Here is a 22,518-nt window from a genome sequence, read left to right as displayed (position 1 = left end):
CAATTTTTACTATACTAAACTAAAGGATTTTATGAAAAAGACTCAATTCATTAACCAGTCAATTTTTTCTAGATTGTGTTTTGTTCTTAAAATATTTCAAAGTGTTTTCATCAGGTTTAACAAGAATAATGTAGCACTTTGGGATAAAGATGCATCCTAGCAGCCCTGCACTGGAAGTCAAGATGGAGAAGACCTCCACAGCCACCATGGCCTTGTCCTTGGTGCTGTGGTAGACAGGGAGGAAGGTGACCCAGACACTGCAGAACACCAGCATGCTGAATGTCAGGAACTTGGCTTCATTGAATGTGTCAGGCAGGTTCCTGGCCAGGAAAGCCAGAGTGAAGCTCCCTAGGGCCAGGATCCCCAAATATCCCAGCACACAGTAGAAAGCAGTAAGTGAGCCCTTGTTGCACAAAATGATGATGTAACTCTGTTCAGAGTGTGCATCTGCCTCAATATAGGGAGGTGAGGTTCCCAGCCAGACTCCAAGAAGAATAAGCTGGATCAGGACACAGATGGGGATAACAGAGTTATGGATGCCTGAGACAAGCAGCCTTCTCATTGTCCTTCCTGGTTTCAGGGCTCTAAAGGCCAGAATTACAGTTATAGTTTTGGCCAAAACAGTGGACAGAGCCAGAGTGAACACAAGTGCAAATGCAATTTGCTGCAATATGCAGGAGGCTGTGCTTGGGTGGCCAATGAAGAGAAAGGAACATAGAAAACAGAGGAGGAGGGAGATGAGCAGGATGAAGCTGAGCATCCGGTTATTGGCCTTAACAATGGGTGAGTCTTGGTATTTGAGAAAGATCCCCAAAACTACAGCTGTGCTGACAGAGAAGCACAGAGCTGTGCAGGAGACAGCCGTGCCCAGAGAATCCTCAAAGGACAGGAATGTCACTGACTTCAGAAGGCAGTTGTTTCTTTCAGGGTTTGCATACTCTTGAAGTGGGCAAGGGATACACTCCTGCTGATCTACAGGAGGAAATGAATCAACATTTAAGCTTCTATAATTATTTACATTTTGTACTTCAGCCATGAAGAACACTGAGGTTGTGTGTAGCCTTGTTCATTCTGCCTTACTATCATGTCAAGAAGGACACTAACTCTTTAGACATCCCCTTCCTAATGTCTGCCATGAATACCTCATGGTACACCAGGTGCTGACAAGTTTATTCTTGTTTTTCTAGGGCAATGAAAATAAAATTGTAATCTACGTGTTCAATTGAAGTAAAACTGTCAAGTAATCCTTTAAAGAATTCTAAACTTAAGTCACACCAGCTTGATCAGTCTTCAGCTGCTCATGTGTCTAGTCAGAGAGATTTTTGTGTCCCCACCTGCTGGCAGTAGGGACAAATCTTTCTCAATCACATCCCTCAAGTAAACACACAGAGGCTTATATTAATTATAACTATATGGCCATTAACTCAGGCCTACCACTGACTAGCTCTTACACTTAAACTCAGCCCATTTTTGTTAATCGATATGTTGCCATGTGTTCTGTGGCTTCACCTGTGTGCTGTTACATGCTGCTCTCTGGACTGCAGGCTGGCCTCTGCTGACTTAGCCTTCCTCTTCCCAGAATTCTTCTTGTCAGTTTATCTTGCCTATACATCCTGCCTGGCTACTGGTCAATCATAATTTTATTTATCAATCAATCAGAGCAACACATTCACAGCATTCAGAAAGAGATTTCCCATCACAGATGCATGCCAAACCAGTCAGAAGAACAGTGATCCCCTGCTACACCAAAGGCCAACCTAACAGCCAGAAGAACAACTTCCAACTTGAACAGGGATTCCCAACTAGGCTAGAAAACTAAACTAAAGCCCAGGCCATTCTTTGTATTTTATTTCATTACATATAAGCCATTTTCAACCTCTAGACATGAGAAGCTTATATATAATCCCTTTGCCACAATTTGCATTGTGTATCTGAATATTAGGAGTAATAAAACATTCACATGCCCAAATATTATCAAAAATACCTATAATATCACAGATACAGACAATATATTCTCTCCAAATGTACCAGTCTGTTAGAAATGTTTGCCAATGAGTATTACCTAATGAAATTCAGGACACAGACTGTAAAATAACATTCCTTATCATCATAGAGTATTTTAAGCAGTTGAAAGAAGACACAAATGGTTTAATAAAACTAAAGAGAAATAACTCAAGGAAAATAAATGCCATAATGATGCCAGAGAAAACACAAACATAAACCTGAAGTAAATGATGAAGACAATGCAAGACTTGTACATGGAATTCAACAAAGAAATAGAAAGTGTGATGAAGACTGAAGCTGAAATGAGGACAGGACTGAAAAAACACATAGGCCAGCCAAAAACTCCAGGATAGGCTTCCATGTCAGAGGAAACAAGCAGAAAGAAGAAGTTAGGATCCAAGATAGAATAGAGGATAAAAATAATCAAGAAATATGAAAAATTGAAAAAAATGTGGGATGCTTTAAGAAAACTGAATCTTTACATTATTGGCATAGATGATGGAGAAGAATTCCAGGTCAATGACATAGACCAGTTTTTCAATAAGGTCAGTTTCATAGAAGAAGAGTTACTGAAACCATGGAAAGATATATCCAAATATATAGAAGAAGCAGAGAGTACACCAATAGACAAGACCAGAAAAGAAAATCCCTACAGTTTATTATTACTAAAACACTAACAAAGAAAAATATTTTAGAATAAATTTTAATTATCACTTAAAAGCATAATAAGAAGGTGTGCTGAAAGCTGCAAGAGGAAAACAAAAGACAAGACAAATATAAATGAAAATCCAAGAGAATAGAAGCTGATTTCTAAATGCAATCCATGAGAGCCAGAAAAGCCTAGAGCAAAGCATGTCAAGTCCTGAAAGGCTATATTGGCCAGCCTAGAGAAATGTACCCAGCAAAAATAACTGCCAAACTGAAGGAAAAATAAAAACTTTCCAAGACATAAATGGCCTACAACATCATATCCACCAAACCAGAACTAAGGAAAATACACAAAGTTATATTTTAGACTGAAGAGAGCAATGAACACAGCAGAGATGGTGGAAAGAAATAAGAAGACATAATTATTACAACATAAAACAACACTGAGGACACAGAAAACAACAAATTTCAACATCAGAGTGACCACAAATAACACAAGTTTCTACAATATCTTAAAAATCAGTGGCCTCAATTCTTCATTTAAAAATGTGGACTAGCTGAATGGATCATAAAACAAAATCTATCTGCCTCTTCTCTTCAAGAAACATATCTTGATTTTAAAGATAAACACCACCTTAAAATAAAACGACAGACTAAATACTCCAGTTTCATCCATTCAGGAAGCAAGCATCATGCCACCATGAAATCTGGTAAAGCAGATTTTAATTTAAAACTAATTAGAAAAAGTAAAACAGGAAACCACACTCTAATGAAGGAAAGATTTTTATCAAAAATACATTACAACTCTACACATGTATGCATACAATTCTGGGGCAGTTAATTTTATAAAAATTGTACTGCTGTGTTTAGTGACACCATAACAACAATCTACTAATAGTGTGTGAATTAAAAAGCCCTCTTTCTCCAACAAACAGGGCGTCTGGGAAAAAATAAAGAGAAATATATCAGAATTAAGTCACATCTAAAATCTCCTGGACTCAACAGATATCTACATAGTATCCCCCAGAAACTGCAAAGAAAATTTATTCTACTCTTTAACACATGGGAGCACTTCAAAAATAGACCAAATCATGGAAGACAAAACAGGTATTTACAAATTCAAAAATATTGAAATACCTGTCCTATCTTATCGCAACACAACAAAACTTAAGCTTGACAGCAAATATATCTGTAGTAAATACACAGACTGCTTGGAGATGAAACAACTCAGTACTTACTGATGAATGAGTCAAAGAAGAAATCAAGAAAGAAATAAAAAAATTCCTGGAACTAAATGAAAATGAAAACACAAACCAACAAAACTCCTGGGATGCATTGAAAGGTGTTTTACAAGGGAAATTTACAGCTCTAAGTGCCTACGTTAAAAGTATCAGATGGAACACAAGTAGATGGCTTAATGATGCAACTCAAAAATTGGAAAAACAAAAAATGCAAACACAAGCAAAAATAATGGCAAGAAATAATAAAATCTACACCATGAATATTAAAGAGTCTTATTAATAAAAACAAACCTGAGGCCAGTTATTGGGGTGAATGCTAGAAGATCATAGAAGCAGAACAAGCCACAGCTTCCTCAACTCGACAGTTCCTCAGCTGATCCTGTTTCCTCAGACAGGAAGCTTCTGTGTCCTCATTCCAATGGCTCTCAGCTGAAATGCTGCTAGAAGCCTAAAAGCTTAACCAGCCAAATGCTTCTAGTTTCTGGCCTTCGTGCCTTATATATATTTCTGTTTTCTACCATCACTCCCTGGGATTAAAGACTTGCTTTCTGGGATTAAAGGCGTGAGTCACCATGCTTGGCTGTATCCTTGAATACATGAATTTCTGCCTCTGGATTAAAGGCATGTGCTACCACTGCCTATCCTCTATGTTTAATATTGTAGATATTCTGTTTCTGACTCCAGATAAGCTTATAAGGGTGCACAATATTTCGGGGAACACAATACCACCACAAAAATCAGAGGAAAAATAAATGTAATAGAAACAAAGAAAACAATACAAAGAAGCAACCAACATAAGAACTGACTCTTGCCGGGTGGTGGTGGCGCACGCCTTTAATCCCAGCACTCGGGAGGCAGAGCCAGGCGGATCTCTGTGAGTTCGAGGCCAGCCTGGGCTACCAAGTGAGCTCCAGGAAAGGCGCAAAGCTACGCAGAGAAACCCTGTCTCAAAAAAACAAAAAAAAAAAAAAAAAAAGAACTGACTCTTTGAGGAGATAAATAAAGACAGACACTTGGTTCAAGTAGCCCAAAGAAAGAAATGGAGGACTCAGATTAAGAAATCAGAAATAACCAAAAAAAAGAAAGAAAGACAGACAGACAGAAAGAAAGAAAGACAGACAGACAGAAAGACAAACAGACAGAAAGAAAGAAAGAAAGAGAGAGAAAGAAAGAAAGAAAGAAAGAAAGAAAGAAAGAAAGAAAGAAAGAAAGAAAGAAAAATCAGAAATGACAGGGAAATATTACAACAAAAACCAAGAAGCATAATTGTAAAGGACTATTATAAAAAAAACAAAAGAAAATCTGTATTCCAGTATTCTTGAAAACCTATATGAAATGGATAAGTTTCTAGATTCGGTCAAACCATTAAAAAATCAAAATACCAAGTCAACAAGCTAAACAAACACATAATACACAGCAGTTTGAAACAACAATAAATTCCTTCCAGCTATAAAAATTTCCAGGTCCAGATGAACTCACAGCAGAATTCCACCAGACATTCAAAGAAGATATACAGTCAGACCTTCTTAAAATATTTAAAAAATATTTAAAAAATATTTAAAAAAGGATCATTTCCAAGCTCCCTTAGAAAGCCATTTTCATTCTAATACCAAAACTAGGGAATGTCCCAACAAAAACAAGAAAACCACATGTTATTATCCCTGAGAAACATAGACTCAATAAAATGGTTGCAAGTAGAATACAGACTCACATCAAAACTATTGTATACCATGACTAAGATAGTCTTATCATTGAAATGTAGGAATAGTTCAACATATTTAACTCAATAAATGCAAAATCCACATAAATGGATTATAGACAGAAGTCACATGAACATCTCAATAGTTGCAAAAAGGTGACAAAATTCAACTCCCTTTATCATAAATGTTCTAGACAACATACAGAAAGAGGGAACACACCTCAACACAATTAAAGCAATATATAAGAAACCCACAGGCAATATCATTCTCAATGGAGAAAATTTAAAACAATTCCACTGAATTAAGAAATCAGACAACTAATTCCACCACTCCCACTCCTTTTCAATATTTCAAAGTATTAGCTGGAGCAATAAGGCAAGATAAGTAAGTTAAAGGAATACAAATAGAGAAAGAAGTCAAACTATCCCTATTTGCAGATGATATGGTATTATACACTAGAGATTCCCCCAAAATATACCACAAAAATTCTTGAAATGATTAACAAATACAACTATGTGGCAGGATACAGAATCATCTTGCACAAATCAATGTCCTTTTTTTTTTTTAAAGGATTTTGATTCTGAACAGGTTTGTATTGAACATTTTTAACAATCCCAAGTCTAAGGCTAGTCTGTTTTGAAAACCGATTCTAATACAATTTTTGTTCTTGCCAATCAGCTAGTTAGCTACCTCTCTGAATATACACCGATGACATCAGCTCTTAAAACAGTTCAAATCTGTAGTGTGGTTAAGTGACGTCAACTACCAGTGAGCAGAGTGAGTGGAGTGTCCACATCTGGAGAAGTACTTTGTTGAATATTCTAGGGTTATTATTCATCCCCAGCTTGCTCTGCTTCAGAGTTCACATTTGGCATTTTCCAGGAGAGAGTCTGGACCTCTGCCTTCCTAACTGAGCTGGGACGTCGGTAAGCGCCTTCTCTATTTAGCGTGCTCAAGACTAAATAAAACTAGACAGACATAAAAGGTTACATTCCTGATGCATCTCTCCAACATGGGAAATGTTCATATGTGAAGAACGCCCCCTACATATTTGTGCAAGTCAATGTCCTTTTTTATACACTAACAACAAACATAGAAAGGCGAGCATGGGCAGACTCCCATTCACAATTTTCCTAAAGAAAATATATTACTTAGGAATAAATCTGAGCAAGGAAGCAAAAGACTTTGACAGGAGAACATTAAACCCCTGAAAAAAAAACATTAAACACAGTAGAAAATTAAAAGACATCCCATCCTGTAATCACTGATTGGTAGAATTAAGTATATGAAGATGAACATTCTACTGAAAGCTATTTAAATAAATTCAATGCAAACCCAATCAAAATCATGTTCTCATTTGTGCAGATAGAAAAAAATAACTATACCAAAATTCAACACACCAAGGAGACCAAAATAATACTTAATAAGAAATAACTATGACAGAAGGATTGCCACTTTGAATTTTATGATATATTACAGAGGCATAGTGTAAAAAAAAAAAAAAAACTTGCCGCAAGCCATTCCCCTGTGGTGGATGGGTCCTGCAGAGGATGTAAGGAGTTGGCAGGAGAATGAAGTGAGCCAGGCCATGGTGGTCAGGAGAATCTTGCAGCCTGACTGACTAGCAGCCAGAGTGTTTCTTTATTTATTCAGAATTTAGTTAGCAGGGATACATTCATGATGTTCCAAAACATAGATCATATCATTTTTGTTTTTGACATATGTTTCACTTCCTTTTGCTCATCTTTTAGTCACCATTAATAAACTATGACAGAACAGAGTTATCATTTCCAGTCATTTCCCCTCAAGTTTTGACATCATTAATAGAGTTATCATTCTTACTCATAAATGCCATAACCCAATTTTTGCGAATCTAGAGGAATATGACCGCATGTGCTCAGGCTGGTTGTTTTGGTTGCTTCAAGGACATTAGACCAAAACAAAATGTTCAACCACCCTGGGCATTTTGTCATGTCCCAAGCAGTAGTCACAGTACCCAGGAAAAATCCTCAGGCTAAAGCTGCTGCACTTATTATTCAAATTCTGGCATAATACAATCAATGTTCACATTTATATCCTTATAGAATTCGTCTATATGTCTAATCCTGGCATTCTGTTATTCCTTGGTCATATGACATTATAGTGGCTCTACATGAGCTAACTTCTAAGAGAGGGAGGTCCTAACACCTCATACTTTTATCATCTTTCCACTCCACACTTTGCTCATCAATATATCTCTATGTAGGGCAGACTTGTGTGGTGGTATTGTGTTCTCCAAAATATTGTGTACCCTAATAAACTTATCTGGGGTCAGAGAACAGAAAAGCCACTAGATACTTAGGATAGGCAGTGGTAGCACACACCTTAATCCTAGCATTCCAGAGGCAGAAATCCATCTGTTAAAGGCCACATTAGAAACAGCCAGGCATGGTGACACATGTCTTTAATCCCAAGAAGCGAGCCTTTAATCCCAGGGAGTGATGGCAAAAACAGAATGATATATAAGCCTTGAAGACCAGAAACTCGAAACATTTGGCTGGTTAAGCTTTTAAGCTTTTAGTAGAAGTTCAGCAGAGATCCATTCTGGATGAGGACTGAGAAGCTTCCAGTCTGAGGAAACAGGATCAGCTGAGGAACTGTCGGGGTGAGGTAGCTGTGGCTTGTTCTGTTTCACTGATCTTCCAGTATTCACCCCAATAACTGGCCTCAGGTTTGATTTTATCAATAAGAACTTTTAAGACTCCTGCTACAGAGTTGTATGCCACATAAATGTCTGAGTGTACAGTGGGAAGAGACTTATAATCGGAACTCTGGCCAACTCCTCTAGCCCACCAGATCTTGTTGACCTTTTTGAATTTACTTTGATTTGAATATCTTGTTCCAGTGTAAGTACAGAGACAGATGTTTCAAGAATGTCTCATAGCCTCATGAAGAGACCTCTGGCTTCTTCTTTATGTGTCACAACCTCCAAAGCATAAGGAAGACCTTCAAGTAGATAAGGATATCTCCCTCAAAGTCCCGGGTGGGGGGAGGATAGTATGTTCAGGAATTTCCTGGGTAAGCTTAGAAGCAGCATTCCTTGGAGTAGGCATAATTGATTCATATGGAATTTTCCATCAGTCCAACATCCCCAAATTGTACAAATATTAAAAGTACCCCAAGTATGTAACAGATGGAGATGAAAAACAAAGGTGGCATGGCAGCCATCATGTGGCTCAACTCTGCTGGATCTTTGTCAAGCAGCTGTGCTGGCTTTATGACTTCTGCCATTACATTGAGATATGGCTGTGCCATAAACAACCACAAAATAATATGGCACTGACAGAAAAATATACCTGTAGATCAATACATAAATCCAAAACCCAAATTTGAGCACCTGTTAGTTTAGTCATTTAATGTTCAATAAAGACACTAAAAACAAGATTGAGAATTGAAAGCATCATGAAGACATGTTCTTTGTAAAACTGGAGTTCCACAAGTAGAAAAATGCAATTATGCCCATATCTAGCACTGTTGCAAATTGTAACTCCAAAGGATCAAAGACCTGAACCTGAAAACAGGAACACTGAAAGTGTTAGAAGAAAATATAGGCAAAACTCTCCATGATCCAGATTCAGGAAAAGACTTTCTGAATAGGACTCCATTTGACTAAGAATTAATGCTAACAACTGAAAATGTAGGACTTCATGAAGTAAAATGCCTCTTTACAGCCAAAGAAACAGTCAACTGAGTGGGGATAAAGCCTGCACAATGGGAGAGAATCTTTGCCAGGTATATATCTGACAGTGGATTGATATCCAGAATATACAAAGAAGTGAAAACAGCAAAGTCTTAAAAAACAAATGACCTATTCTATAAGAAATGATCCTGGCATCTGAAAAGAGATTTTCAGTTGGAAATAAAATGCTAGTTAATAATTCAAAAAAGTCTGCCATCCTTAGCAATTATGGAAACATAAATCAAAACAACTTTAGATTTCATGTTACCACTTGAAGAATATAAAGATCCACAGAACAACTGACAAATGCTTGAGTGACACAGAGGAAAAGGAAATCCTCATTCATTTATGGTGGGATTGTAACTGGGGCAGCCACTTTGGAAATCAGCATGGGGAAAGTAATTCTGCCATATGATCCAGCAGTACCACTCCTTGTCTTATGTCCCTTGGACTCCACATCCTGCTCTACAGGTATCTGCTCTGCATGTGCAATGCGGCTTTGTTTAAAGCAGTTAGGAAACAGAAAAACTTCTAAATAATCTAGAACTGACTAGTGGATAATAAAACTGTGATACACATAATCCATGGAAACCATTTGAGTATAAAGAAAAATGAAATAATAAACACTGTAGATATATGGGTGGAACTAGAAAAGATTATATTGAGTCAAAAAATCCTGACCCACCAAGACAAATGTCTCATGTTCTTTCTCATCTGAGGCTCCTATCTCCAAATCTTCAGATGTAAGTACATGTCCTGGAGAAACTGCAGAAGACAGGAAACTGAGCAGGACCACTGCAGGAGCTGGGGAATAACAGAATGGAATAGCAGAGAAGAGATGACCAGAAGGCTGACATGCAAAAGAGGGAGACTCTAATCATGGAGGTAAGAGAGAGATAAGTACAGGTGAGGGAGGGAAGAGACTGAAATAACAATAAGGATGTCCAGAATAAGTGATGTGATGAAAAAGGAAAAAAGGGATGAGGGAACTTTAGGGAAGAGGAAGGGAAGTAAATACAGAACAAGGAGAGAGGTGGTAAAATATCAGTAAGGATGTCTGAAAACCACAGAGTCTCATAATATTACTGTAACTAGAAAAACCCTACAATACCATTAATTCTCTTTATACTGATACATATAGCTTTAATAAACCTTTCTCCTCTGGGCTGATGCTCCTCTCTCCAAGAACAAGGCTATAAACACAAACCCAACACCAGACATGAGAAACTTCCTTTGGAGCTGTTGTCCAGGGTTGTTGAAGGGTTCCCCAAGCATACCGCCCATCACTGCTGCCTTGTTCATCCTGCAGAGTTGAAAAGTGAGTCCCTACTGCTGACGACACCATGTACTTCAGAAACAGAGCCCAGAGACCCTTGAGGTGGAACTTATATGAATGGCCTTTCCCTGAGGACTGGTTTCACAGTACCAGAAGACATCATGCAAGCTTCCAAATGATGGAGACAACCAACAGTCCTAGCCTGCTATGTCCACTAAGAGCCATATCAATGACCAGCATAGCACAAACCCTAAGGGTGTGGTAGTGGCATGCATACCTTGACAGTATTCAACAGCTCTTTAAATAGGACTCAAGACCCACTCAACAATAAAGAAACCATTTCTATGCCTGAAACCTAAGTACGCAGTGATAGTGAAGTCATGATTATTACTAATTTACTAAACCAGCATGATCTGTAACAACAATCTGTAATGTTTGTGCTGATACCCACAGATAATTGTAGTCTTCACCACACACACCCCTGGCAAGAAAACTTCTCTTTACAACAGATGAGACCATTACGGACCGACCAATCAAATGCAGAGTTGTGGAGGGCACCTCCAGTGGATAAATCTCCAATACCATTCCCAAACCTAAGGCTCACAGAATATTTCAGATTAGGGTGTGGAAAGATTATAATAAACGAAAGTTCAGGGGTTTGTCTGTGAGATTGTGTCTCCTAGTAACATCATAAGCTAAACCCATACATCAGTCCTACCAACATGACCACCTAGATATGTGGAACTGACCAGAGACAACAGGGGCAGACATGACAAAGCATTCAGGAGAATGATCACAATGCCCCAACCCTACCCAAAGAACAGGATGCAACTACAAAATGTTGAGAGGGGGAGAAATGGTCTTCCCCAGGGAAGAGCACAGTTTGTCACTCAAAATAAAATGGTCAGCCCTAAAAACATATATTCAAGTAGTGTCATACAGAACAATCCAGTTATATTAGTAATTCATATGTATACATGTATCATTGTAATCCAATCAATGAAAAAAGGCTGTAATGTGAAAGAGAGTAGTAAGGTGTATATGATACATTTCACATCAAGGAAAATGAAAGAGAAATAACACAATTTCATTATACTTTCAAAATCAAAGGAAAAGGAAACAAAAAACAAATGCTTGATATAGCAATTGCTCTAAGAATCAGGGTAGGTATTAGTGTAATATATAATTCTGTAGAGAAAAGGGCTGACCATGCAAACCTGATAACCTGAATTTGAACTCATGTCAAAGTCAAGGAAGATGCCCCAGCTCCACAAAGGTGTCCTGTGTTCTCCATATGTCAGCTATGGCACATACATGCACGCACACATGCACACACACATAGCAAAATAATCAGAAAAGTTACTTTTAATAATCTTTTCTTTACCTGAAGACATCCACTAAGGAATTAGATATTTCCAGTTATCCTGCCCTTATGATGATAACAATCACAGAGCACTCTGCCAATAATTTCACCTATGGTAACATTAGCTTTCAGAAAACTAAATTCTATTTAATTAATCTCCCCGACTTTCATTTTGTTGTGATAATGTATTCCATTTGTTATACAGTTGCTTAGTGTTGGTTCTATTGAAGCCAGTACTTAAATAGTAGATTGTCATCATTATTAGAATTTCATATTCTACTTTCACCAATTTTTTAAGTTATCTTTCCTTATTTAAATTGTAATATAGTTACCTCATTACCTCTCTTCTCATTTTCCCTCTAATCCTTCTCCTGGACTCAACATAGTCTTATTTTCTGTTAAATTTATTCCTCTTTTTCATTAATTGTTGATTTGTGTGTGTGCATGAATGCATGTATTCTTAAATACCACCTGTTATGTCTGTATAATATTAGCTGTATATATGATCTCAGGGCTGACCATCATCCTAGACAAAGGTCAACAGCTGTACCTTCCTGTACAAAGACTTGTTTTTCATCCTATATTTAATATTCCAAATGACAATTCTAAATGTTGTAAACTTAATCCTTTATATGGTACATTTAGGAAACAGCCCCAGATGCAATTTTCCAGGACTTATTTTCAGGAAATAATCATTGGATTAATTTATTCAAGAAATGCACATGCATCCTGGACACTTGCATACCTCATATTGCCTGGCAGTACATATCATGGATCACTGCAAGAGCTGAGATGAAACTACCAAGTAACGAAAGGCAGTTTGGGGAAGTGGGGATGCAGATGACACAATAACATGAAGACTGCTATCAAATGTTCACACATTGTGTGGCATCAGCAGTGATTATTAATGAATATGGGGATGAGTGGAAAAGATATGGAGAACCGTGCTGCATCACAACACCATGGACATGTCTTAGTTTTCTCCTTCTACATTCACAAGCAGATTGAGGAAAGTATTAATTCTCTACCTGTCTGGTTGGAAATGTAATTCTCTGGACAAAGCATACAAGAAAAACAGCAGATTGGTCTTTCATCTTCTAGAATTTTCCAGAAACCTGGACCACAGCTCTGTGTACATACAGATTGAGGAGTCTGAGGGCAACACAGAAAAAAAAATCATCATATTTTGTGCATCAGTCACAGCCTTAAAATATTTTTAAGCTAAACTACCTAAACTGCAAGCAGAATCTGAAAACTGTACATACTTATGAGGCACTGTGATTTCTCTATACGGTAGTGTAGAATGTAGAGTTGAAGTTATCACACTTCCCGATGCTGAAAGTTCAAAATTTCATTATGGTGTCCCAACTGTGACTAACTTCTCCTGGCTTTTGTGAAATGTGTAGGACATCTATATACTCTCTCCTGTGAGGCAGAAAGCCAGAAATCCTTCCTTGTATGAATTATGGAACAGCTGAGTTGTCAGACATAAACCCGGACACATTTCTCTATCCATTTCTACCTTTACATTCCCAGCTTGTAGTCACAACCATTCAGTCTGATTAACATTTCCCATGAAAGAAGGTATGGCCATTGGTTGGATGGCCACAGCTTCTCCTGACACCATCATATGTTGATAGTCCATAGATGCTGAATTATGATTCATTACTGTGACTTTTATCCTTGACTCCACATATTCAGAATAGTGCTATGTTTTTTCTTCCAAACATTAGTGACATCATCACTTAGAATTTTCATCGTTGCCTTCTTGGTTAATCAATAACTATACTTCTGAGAGTCTACCAGTGCAGATTAGACTAAGAGGTGAATCTACTCTCATCGCTGATCACCCCAGCCTCCAGGCTTTGGGCCCAAGGGCACATCCCTGTGCCCCCTCACTACCCATTGCAGTCCCAGTTTGAGGCCAGCAGGCAGGTCTCTTGCAGGCAGTTCAGACTACCACCACCCCCTACTGGACCCTGTAAGTAAAAGCCCCACCCCACCTCCTAAACCCACTCACCCTTTGAAACCACAGCTGCTCCCTGAGACACAGAATCCATCAGCACCAACAAGACCAGGAGCTCCTATTAGACCAAGAGTTCCCATTGGACCAAGAGTATGAATCGAACTGAGAGGCTCCCTCAGACACAGACACCACTTTCACCAAGTAGAGAAAGAGATGAGTACACACCAGTGCAAAAATACCATCAACAATATAAAGACCAATGTGTCAACACCAGAACCTAGTAGTTCTACATCAGTAAGACCTGAGCATCCCAATGCAAAAGAAGCAGAATAAATTGACCTTAAAAATGATTTTAAGAAGATGATAGAGGTCTTTAAAGAGGAAATGAAAAATTCCCTTCAATAAATTGAGGATAGATAAACAAAAAATTGGAAGAAATTAATAAATCCCTTAAAGAAAACACAAAAAAAGCAATTAAAGAGGTGAATGAAACAGTTCAAGATTTGAAAACAGAAATAGAGGCAATAAAGAAGATACAAACTGAGGGAAGGCTGGAAATAGAAAATCTGAGTAAATGAACAGGAAACAAAGATGCAAGCATATATAACAGAATGAAAAAGAAGGAAGAGAGAATCTCTGGTGCTGAATATACGATAGAGGAAATAGATTCCTCAGTCAAAGAAAACATTAAAGGCAACAAAGTCATAACAAAAAATGTCCAGGAAATCTGGGACACCATGAAAAAAAAACAAACCTAAGAATAATAGGGATAGAAGAAGGAGAAGAATACCAACTCGAAGGCACAGAAAATATATTCAACATAATCATGAAAGAAAATTTTCCCTTCATAAAGAAGGAAATACCTATGAAGATACAAGAAGCCTATAGAACACCAAATAGACGAGACCCCCCAAAAAGTCCCCTCAACACATAATAATTAAACCACTAAACATACAGAACGAAGAAAGAATATTAAGAGTAGCAAAGGAAAGAGGCCAAGTGACTTATAAAGGCAGACACATCAGAATAACACTCGACTTCTCAATGGAGACATTGAAAGCCAGAAGGTACTGGGCAGATGTAATGCAGACACAAAGAGACCATAGATGCCAGCCTGGACTAGTATACCCAGCAAACTTTCAATCAGCATAGATGGAGTGATCAAGGCATTTCAATACAAAACCAGATTTAAACATTACGTATCCACAAATCCAGCTCTAGAGAAAGCACGAGTAGGAAAATTCCAACCTAAGGAAGTCAATTTCTATTGTGTGGAACAACTTGAAGAGTATTGAAATTAGTTCTTCTTTGAAAATCTCGTATAATTCTGCCCTGAAGCCAACCCCACAACTGACAGAGGACTGATCTCCACAGTATATAAAGAACTCAAAAAACTAGATATCAAAATGCTGAACAATCCAATTAAAATTGGGCTAAAGAGTTAAACAGAGAATTCACAAAAGAAGAATCTCAAATGGCTGAAAGACATTTAAAGAAATGCTCAACATCCTTATTCATCAGAGAAATGCAAATCAAAATGACTCTGAGACACCATCTTACACCTGTCAAAATGACTATGATAAAAACACTAATGACAGTCAATGTTGGAGAGGATGTAGAGCAAATGGAACACTCTTCCACTGTTGGTGGGAATGCAAAATGTACAACCACTGTGGAAATCAGTATGGCAGTTTCTCAGAAAATTGGGACTGTAACTACCTCAAGACCCAGCCATATCACTGTTGGGTATATGCCCAAGGAATGCTCAATCATATCACAAGCATACATGCTCAACTATGTTCATAGCAGCACTATTTGTATTAGCCAGAAACTAGAAACAACCTAGAAGCCTGTCAACTGAAGAAAGGATTAAGAAAATGTAGTACATATACACAATGGATTACTACTCAGCAGAGAAAAACAATGACAGCATGAAATTTGCAGGCAAATGGATGGAACTAGAAATAATCATCCTGAGTGAGGTAACCCAAAACCAGAAGGACAAACATGGTATGTACTCATTCATAAGTGGATTCTAGTTATAAAGAAAAGAACAATCAGACTGCAACCCACAGAACCATGGAGGCTATATAGCAGGGGGGACCCTAGAATGACTGTGGCTTATAATAAGTTATGGTTTTACTCAATTACTGAGCAAGTCTCAATGAAACATTTCACTATTAAGATAAGAATGTATACTGTATCAAGCTGATAATAGAAAAATAAATAAATTTAAAAAAAAGAAAAACTAATTTTAAAAAAAGGAAGTCAGATAAACCCACAAAAACACAGACAATAGATAACCCCGCAGCAGTAAATACCAAAGAAGAGAAAAACACACACACTTCCACCAAAAGATAATAAGAATTAACAATCACTGGTCATTAATATCCATCAATATCAATGGGAGTAATTTACCTATAAAACACACAGGCTAACAGAATGGATACAAAATCAGGAACCATCCTTCTGCTGCATATAAGAAACACACCTCAACTTCAAAAACAGACACTACCTCAGAATAAAAGGCTGGGAAAAGACTTTCCAATCAAATGGATTTAAGAAGTAAGCTGGTGTAGCTATCCTAGTATCTAATAAAATAGACTTCAAACTAAAATTAATCAAAAGAGATCAGGAAGGACATTACATATTCATGACAGGAAAAATCTCCCAAGATGAAATCTCAATTCTGAATATTTATGGCCCCAAATACAAGAGCATCCACATATGTAAAAGAAACATTACTAAAGTTTAAATCACAAATCAAACCCCACATGCTAGTATTGGGAGATGGCAATACCCCACTCTCACCAATGGACAGGTCTGCCAGACAGAAACATAACAGAAAAATAGGGGAACTAAGAGATATTATAACTCAAATGGACTTAATAGATGTCTATAGAACATTCCACTCTAACAACAAAGAATATACCTACTTCTCAGCACCCCATGGAACCTTCTCTAAAACTGGCAACATGCTTGGTTACAAAGCAAATCTCAACAAATACAAAACAATTGGAATAACCTCCTGTATTTTATGAGACTATCAGAATCTAACTTTAATCAATGAAAATGAATATACAACATATACAAACCTGTGGGACACTCTGAAAGCAGTACTAAGAGCAAAATTCATTGCACTAAATGCCCACATAAAGAAAATGGAGAAAGGTTATACTAGTGACTTAACAGCACACCTGAAAGCTCTAGAGCAAAAAGAACCAAACTCACCAAGGAGGAATAGATGCCAGGAAATAATCAAATTGAGGGCTGAAATCAATAAAATAGAAACAAAGAAAACAATACAAGAAATCAATGAAAACAAAGAGTTGGTTCTTTGAGAAAATCAACAAGATAGATAAGCTCTTATCCAGACTAACCAAAAGGGAGAGACATAGCATCCAAATTTACAAAATCAAAAAGGAAAAGGGAGACATAGCAACAGATAATGAGGAAATCCAGAGAATCATGATGACATAGTTCAAAAACCTGTACTCCACAAAATTGGAAAATCTAAAAGAAATGGATAATTTTCTGGATACGTACCACATACCAAAGTTAAATCACGATTAGACAAACAATTTAAATACATCTATAACCCCTAAGGATATAGAAACAGTAATTAAAAGTCTCCCAATCTGGCCAGGTGTGGTGGAACATGCCTTTAATTCCAGCACTTTGAAGGCAGAGGCAGGCAGATATCTGTGAGTTATAGGCCAGCCTGCACTAGAGAGCAAGTTCCAGGATAGGCTCCAAAGCTACACAGAGAAATCCTGTCTAAAAAAAGAAAGTCTCCCAACCAAAAAAAAAAAAAAAAAACACAGGACCCAATGGTTCCAGCAGATAATTCTACCAGATTTTCAAAGAAGAGCTAATACCAATACTCTTCAAATTGTTCCACACAATAGAAACAGAAGAAACATTACTAAACTCCTTTTATGAAGCTACAGTTAGCCTGATACCCAAACCACACAAAGATGCAACAAAGAAAGAGAATTACAGACCAATCTCCCTCGTGAACATGGATGAAAAAAATTCAATAAAATGTTGGCAAATTGAATCCAAGAACACATCAAAAAAGTTATCCCCCATGACCAAGTAGGCTTTATCCAATGGATGCAAGGATGGTTCAACATATAAAAATCTGTCAATGTGCCGGGCGGTGGTGGCGCATGCCTTTAATCCCAGCACTTGGGAGGCAGAGCCAGGTGGATCTCTGTGAGTTCGAGGCCAGCCTGGGCTACCAAGTGTGCTCCAGGAAAGGCGCAAAGCTACGCAGAGAAACCCTGTCTCGAAAAACCAAAAAAAAAAAAAATCTGTCAATGTAATTCATCATATAAACAAACTGAAAGGAAAAAAAAAACATGATCATCCCATTAGAGGCTAAAAAATCCTTCTACAAAATCCAACACCTATTCATGAAAAAGGTCCTGGAGAGATCAGAAATACAAGGAACATACCTAAACATAATAAAGGCAATTTACAGCATGTTAACAGCCAACATCAAATTAATGTAGAGAAACACAAAGCAATTCCACTAAAATCAGGAATAAGACAAAGCTGTCTACTTTCTTCATATTTATTCAAGATAGTACTCAAAGTTCTAGCTACAGTAATGGGACAACAAAAGGAGATCAAGGGAATATAAATTTGAAAGAAGAAGTCAAACTTTTGCTGCTTGCAGATGATATGATAATATACATAAGTGACCCCAAAGATTCAACCAGGGAACTCCTACATCTGATAAACTCCTTCCGTAATGTGGCAAGATATAAGATTAACTCAAAAAAATCAGGAGCCCTCCTATATACAAATGATAAGTGGGCTGAGAAAGAAATCAGATAACATCACCCTTTACAATAGCCACAGATAATATAAAATACTTTGAGGTAACTCTAACTGAGCAAGTGAAAGACCTATATGATAAGAACTTTAAATTTCTGAAAGAAGTAATTGAAGAAGACATCAGAAAATGGAAAGATCTCCCATGCTCATGGATAGATAGGATTAACATAGTAAAAATGACAATCTTACCAAAAGCAATCTCCACATTCAATGGAATACCCATCAAAATCTCAACACAATTCTTAACAGACTTGAAAGAACAATATTCAACTTCATATGGAAAAACAAAAAACCCAGGATACCAAAAAGAATCCTGTACAATAAAGCAACCCCTTGAGACATCACCATCCCTGACCTCAAGCTTTACTATAGAGCTATAGTTAAAAAAAAAAGAAAAAAAAGAAAGAAAGAAAAAAATCAGCTTGGTACTGGCATAAAAACTGACATGTAGACCAATGGAATCAAATTGAAGACCCTGACATTAACACACACTCCTACGAACACCTGATTTTTGACAAAGAAGTCAAAACGGTACAATGGAAAAAAGAAAGCAAATTCAACAAATGGTGCTGGCATAACTGGATGTCAACATGCAGAAAATTGCAAATAGATCCATACCTGTCACCATGCATAAAACCCAATTCCAAATGGATCAATGCCCTCAACACAAATCGAGTTACATTGAACTTGATAGAAGAAAAAGTAGGAAGTAGTTGTAGTTGAAAGTTTTCCTGTGTCGTGGCTAGCTGGCTATAGGGACAAATCTCTCCCACTTGTGTCCCCCAAGTAAATACACAGAGGCTTATATTAATTATAACTGCTTATAAAAGCTCAGGCTTATTACTGACTAGCTCTTACACTTAAATTAACCCATAATTCTTATTTATGTTTAATCATGTGGCTTGTACCTTTTCTCAGTTCTGCCTGGTCATCTTGCTTCCTCTGTGTCTGGCTAGCAACTCCTGACTCAGCCTTTCCTCTTCCCAGAATTCTCCTCATCTACTCACTCTACCTATTCTTTCTGCCTGGCTACTGGCCAATCAGCACTTTATTAAACCAGTGTACAAGGGCATTATCCCACAACAAGTAGTCTTGAAGGCATTGACATGGGAGACCACTTCCTAAATATAATACCAGTAGCACAGACACTGAGAGCAACAATTAATACATAGGACCCCCTGAAACTGAAATGCTTTTGTAGGGCAAAGGACAAGGTCATTAAGACAAAACAACAGCCTACAGAATGTGAAAAGATCTTCACCAGACCCACATCTGACAGAGGTTTGATATCCAAAATATATAAAGAATTTAAGAAACTAGACATCAAAATACCAAACAATCCAATTAAAAAATGGACTACAGAGCTAAACAAAGAATTCTCAACAGAAGTATCTCAAGTGGCTAAAAGACATTTAAGAAATTGCTCAACATCCTTAGTCATCAAGGAAATGCAAATAAAAACAACTCTGAGATACCATCTTACACCTGTCAGAGTGGCTATGATCAAAAACACTGATAATAGCTTATGTTGGAGAGGATATGGAGCAAAGGGAACACTCCTCCACTGTTGGTGGGAATGCAAACTTGTACAACTGCTGTGGAAATCAGTATGGAAGTTTCTCAGAAAATTGGGAATCAATCTATCTCAAGACCCAGCTATGCCACTCTTGGGCATGTACCCAAGGAATTTCAGTCATACCACAAGGACACATGCTCAACTATGTTCATAGCAGCATTATTCATAATTGCCAGAACCTGGAAACAACCTAGATGCCCCTCAGCTGAAGAATGGATAAATAAAAGGTGGCACATATACACAATGGAGTACTACTCAGCAGTAAAAATCAATGACAACATGAAATTTGCAGGCAAATGAATATAACTAGAAAAAATACCCTGAGTGAGGTAGCCCAGACTTAGAAGGGCACCTGGTATGTACTTGCTCATAAGTGCACACTAGATGTAAAGCAAAGGATAACCAGACTACAACCCACAGTTCCAAAGAAGCTAGTTAATGAGGATGACCCAAAGAGGAATGAATGGATCACCCTGTGAAGGAGAAATAGATGAGCTCTCCATGAACAAACTTGTGGGGGGCGCTTCATCCAGTAACTGATGGACACAGATGCAGAGATTCAAAGCCAAGCACCAGGCCAAGCTCTAGGAGTCCAGTTGATGAAAGAAAAGAGGGATTCTATGAGCAAGAGGCATCAAGATCACAATGGAGAAGCCTACAGAGACAACCAAGCAAACTAGTGGGAACTCAGGGACTGTGGACTAATAGCTGTGGAGCCCCCATGGACCACACTAGGCCTTCTGCAAAGGAGAGATAGTTGAATACGTTGAACTGTTTAAGGGGACCCCTGGCAGTGGGGTCAGGATCCATCCCTGGTGCATGATCAGGCTTTTTGGAGCCCAGTGCCTATGGTGGGACACCTTACACAACCTTGGTGCAGTCCGGAGAGGGCTTTGGACCTGTGTCTACTGAATGTGCCAGGCTCTTCTTACTCCCCATTCGAGGGCTTGCCTTGGAGGAGGCAGGAATGGGGGGGGGTAGTTTGGGAGGGAAGGCTGTGGGGCGAGAGGAGGGAGGAGAGGGGGATCTGTGGTTGATAATAAATTGAATAGAAAATTTCTCAATAATATAAAAAGAAGAAAGAAGGAATTAAAAATATATTTATATTAAAAAACAACTATACACAATTTTAATATTAATAGTTTTGGAAATTGTATATGCAAGGATATATTTCTGTCCTTCCCTTAGACATGCTTCTTGCCATGATTTGGAAGTCAGTGTCTGTTTCATAAATATCTACATATTAATAGATACATGGGGCTGGAGAACCAGCTCAGTGATTCAGAGTGCAGGCTGCTCTCACAGAGAAACCTGAGTTCTGTTCCCAGTATACGATCCAGGCAGCTCACAAACATCAGTTATAATGAGAAATTGCATAAACATTGGTAATTTATTTCCTCTTTGTAAAACCTGTGGGCATGTTTGAGTTTGAGTTATCTTAAACTGAGGGAAAATCAATCATCAGCATGCATATATATAAGGAAAATATGTATATATTTATACACATGATTGTGTGCATGTATGTGAATACTCACAGAAACACACACTCATATATACAGTCATGAACGCTGATTTATTCATTCCCTGCAGCATGAATGAACACACCCAAATTGAATTTCAATTTAAACTAATTCTATCTACCAGCATTATCCATCGAAATGTGTGTGCTTGTGTGTATATGTATATGTACCTGAACATGTATATGCATATCTATACATATATCAAAGTCAAAATCAAAAGAGTGATTTATTTCTAAATTGAAGATATCAAACAGAACTAAGGAGATGGCTCAGTACTTAATGTACTTGCAATATAAGCATGAGGTCCTGAATTTGATCATGCAGAAGGGAAATATAGAAAAGTGAGGTGGAGAACTGTGTTCGTGTATTCCCAATATGGCATTCATAGGGACAGGGTGTCACTGTCCCGTTGAATACAGCTAAATCATAAAGCAAGGGGTTCAGAGAGAGACTATGTTCACAATAAAATGGAGAAAAACTGAGGAAGGTAACCAGTGCTGACTGTCGCCACAACAAGCACAGGCAGTGACATGCAGGAGAATTCATGCACAACCTCACAACAGAAGCTAAGAAATTAGAATATAAAAATAATTTAAAATTTCAAAGAGACATCACAATCAGTTCTCATAAATCGTTGCAGATATTTGTCTATATATTAAAT

At 37.7% G+C, this 22,518-nt stretch overlaps 1 protein-coding gene across 1 annotated transcript in view; it reads right to left on the bottom strand.

Moving 5' to 3' along the window:
* Positions 1–58: 58 nt before the first annotated feature.
* LOC143270444 (vomeronasal type-2 receptor 116-like) overlaps positions 59–22,518 on the bottom strand; it is a 121,587-nt gene continuing 99,127 nt past the window's right edge. Inside the window, exons 9-10 of the mRNA XM_076560375.1 lie at positions 12,979–13,102; positions 59–972 (exon numbers count right to left, since the gene is read on the bottom strand). Coding sequence (XP_076416490.1) covers positions 59–972; positions 12,979–13,102 — 1,038 coding nt within the window. The remainder of the gene's footprint in view (positions 973–12,978; positions 13,103–22,518) is intronic.

Source organism: Peromyscus maniculatus, chromosome 23, assembly GCF_049852395.1.
Source record: "Peromyscus maniculatus bairdii isolate BWxNUB_F1_BW_parent chromosome 23, HU_Pman_BW_mat_3.1, whole genome shotgun sequence".
In the NCBI taxonomy this organism is placed as follows: Eukaryota; Metazoa; Chordata; class Mammalia; order Rodentia; family Cricetidae; genus Peromyscus; species Peromyscus maniculatus.
This window is presented reverse-complemented; position numbering and strand designations above follow the sequence as displayed.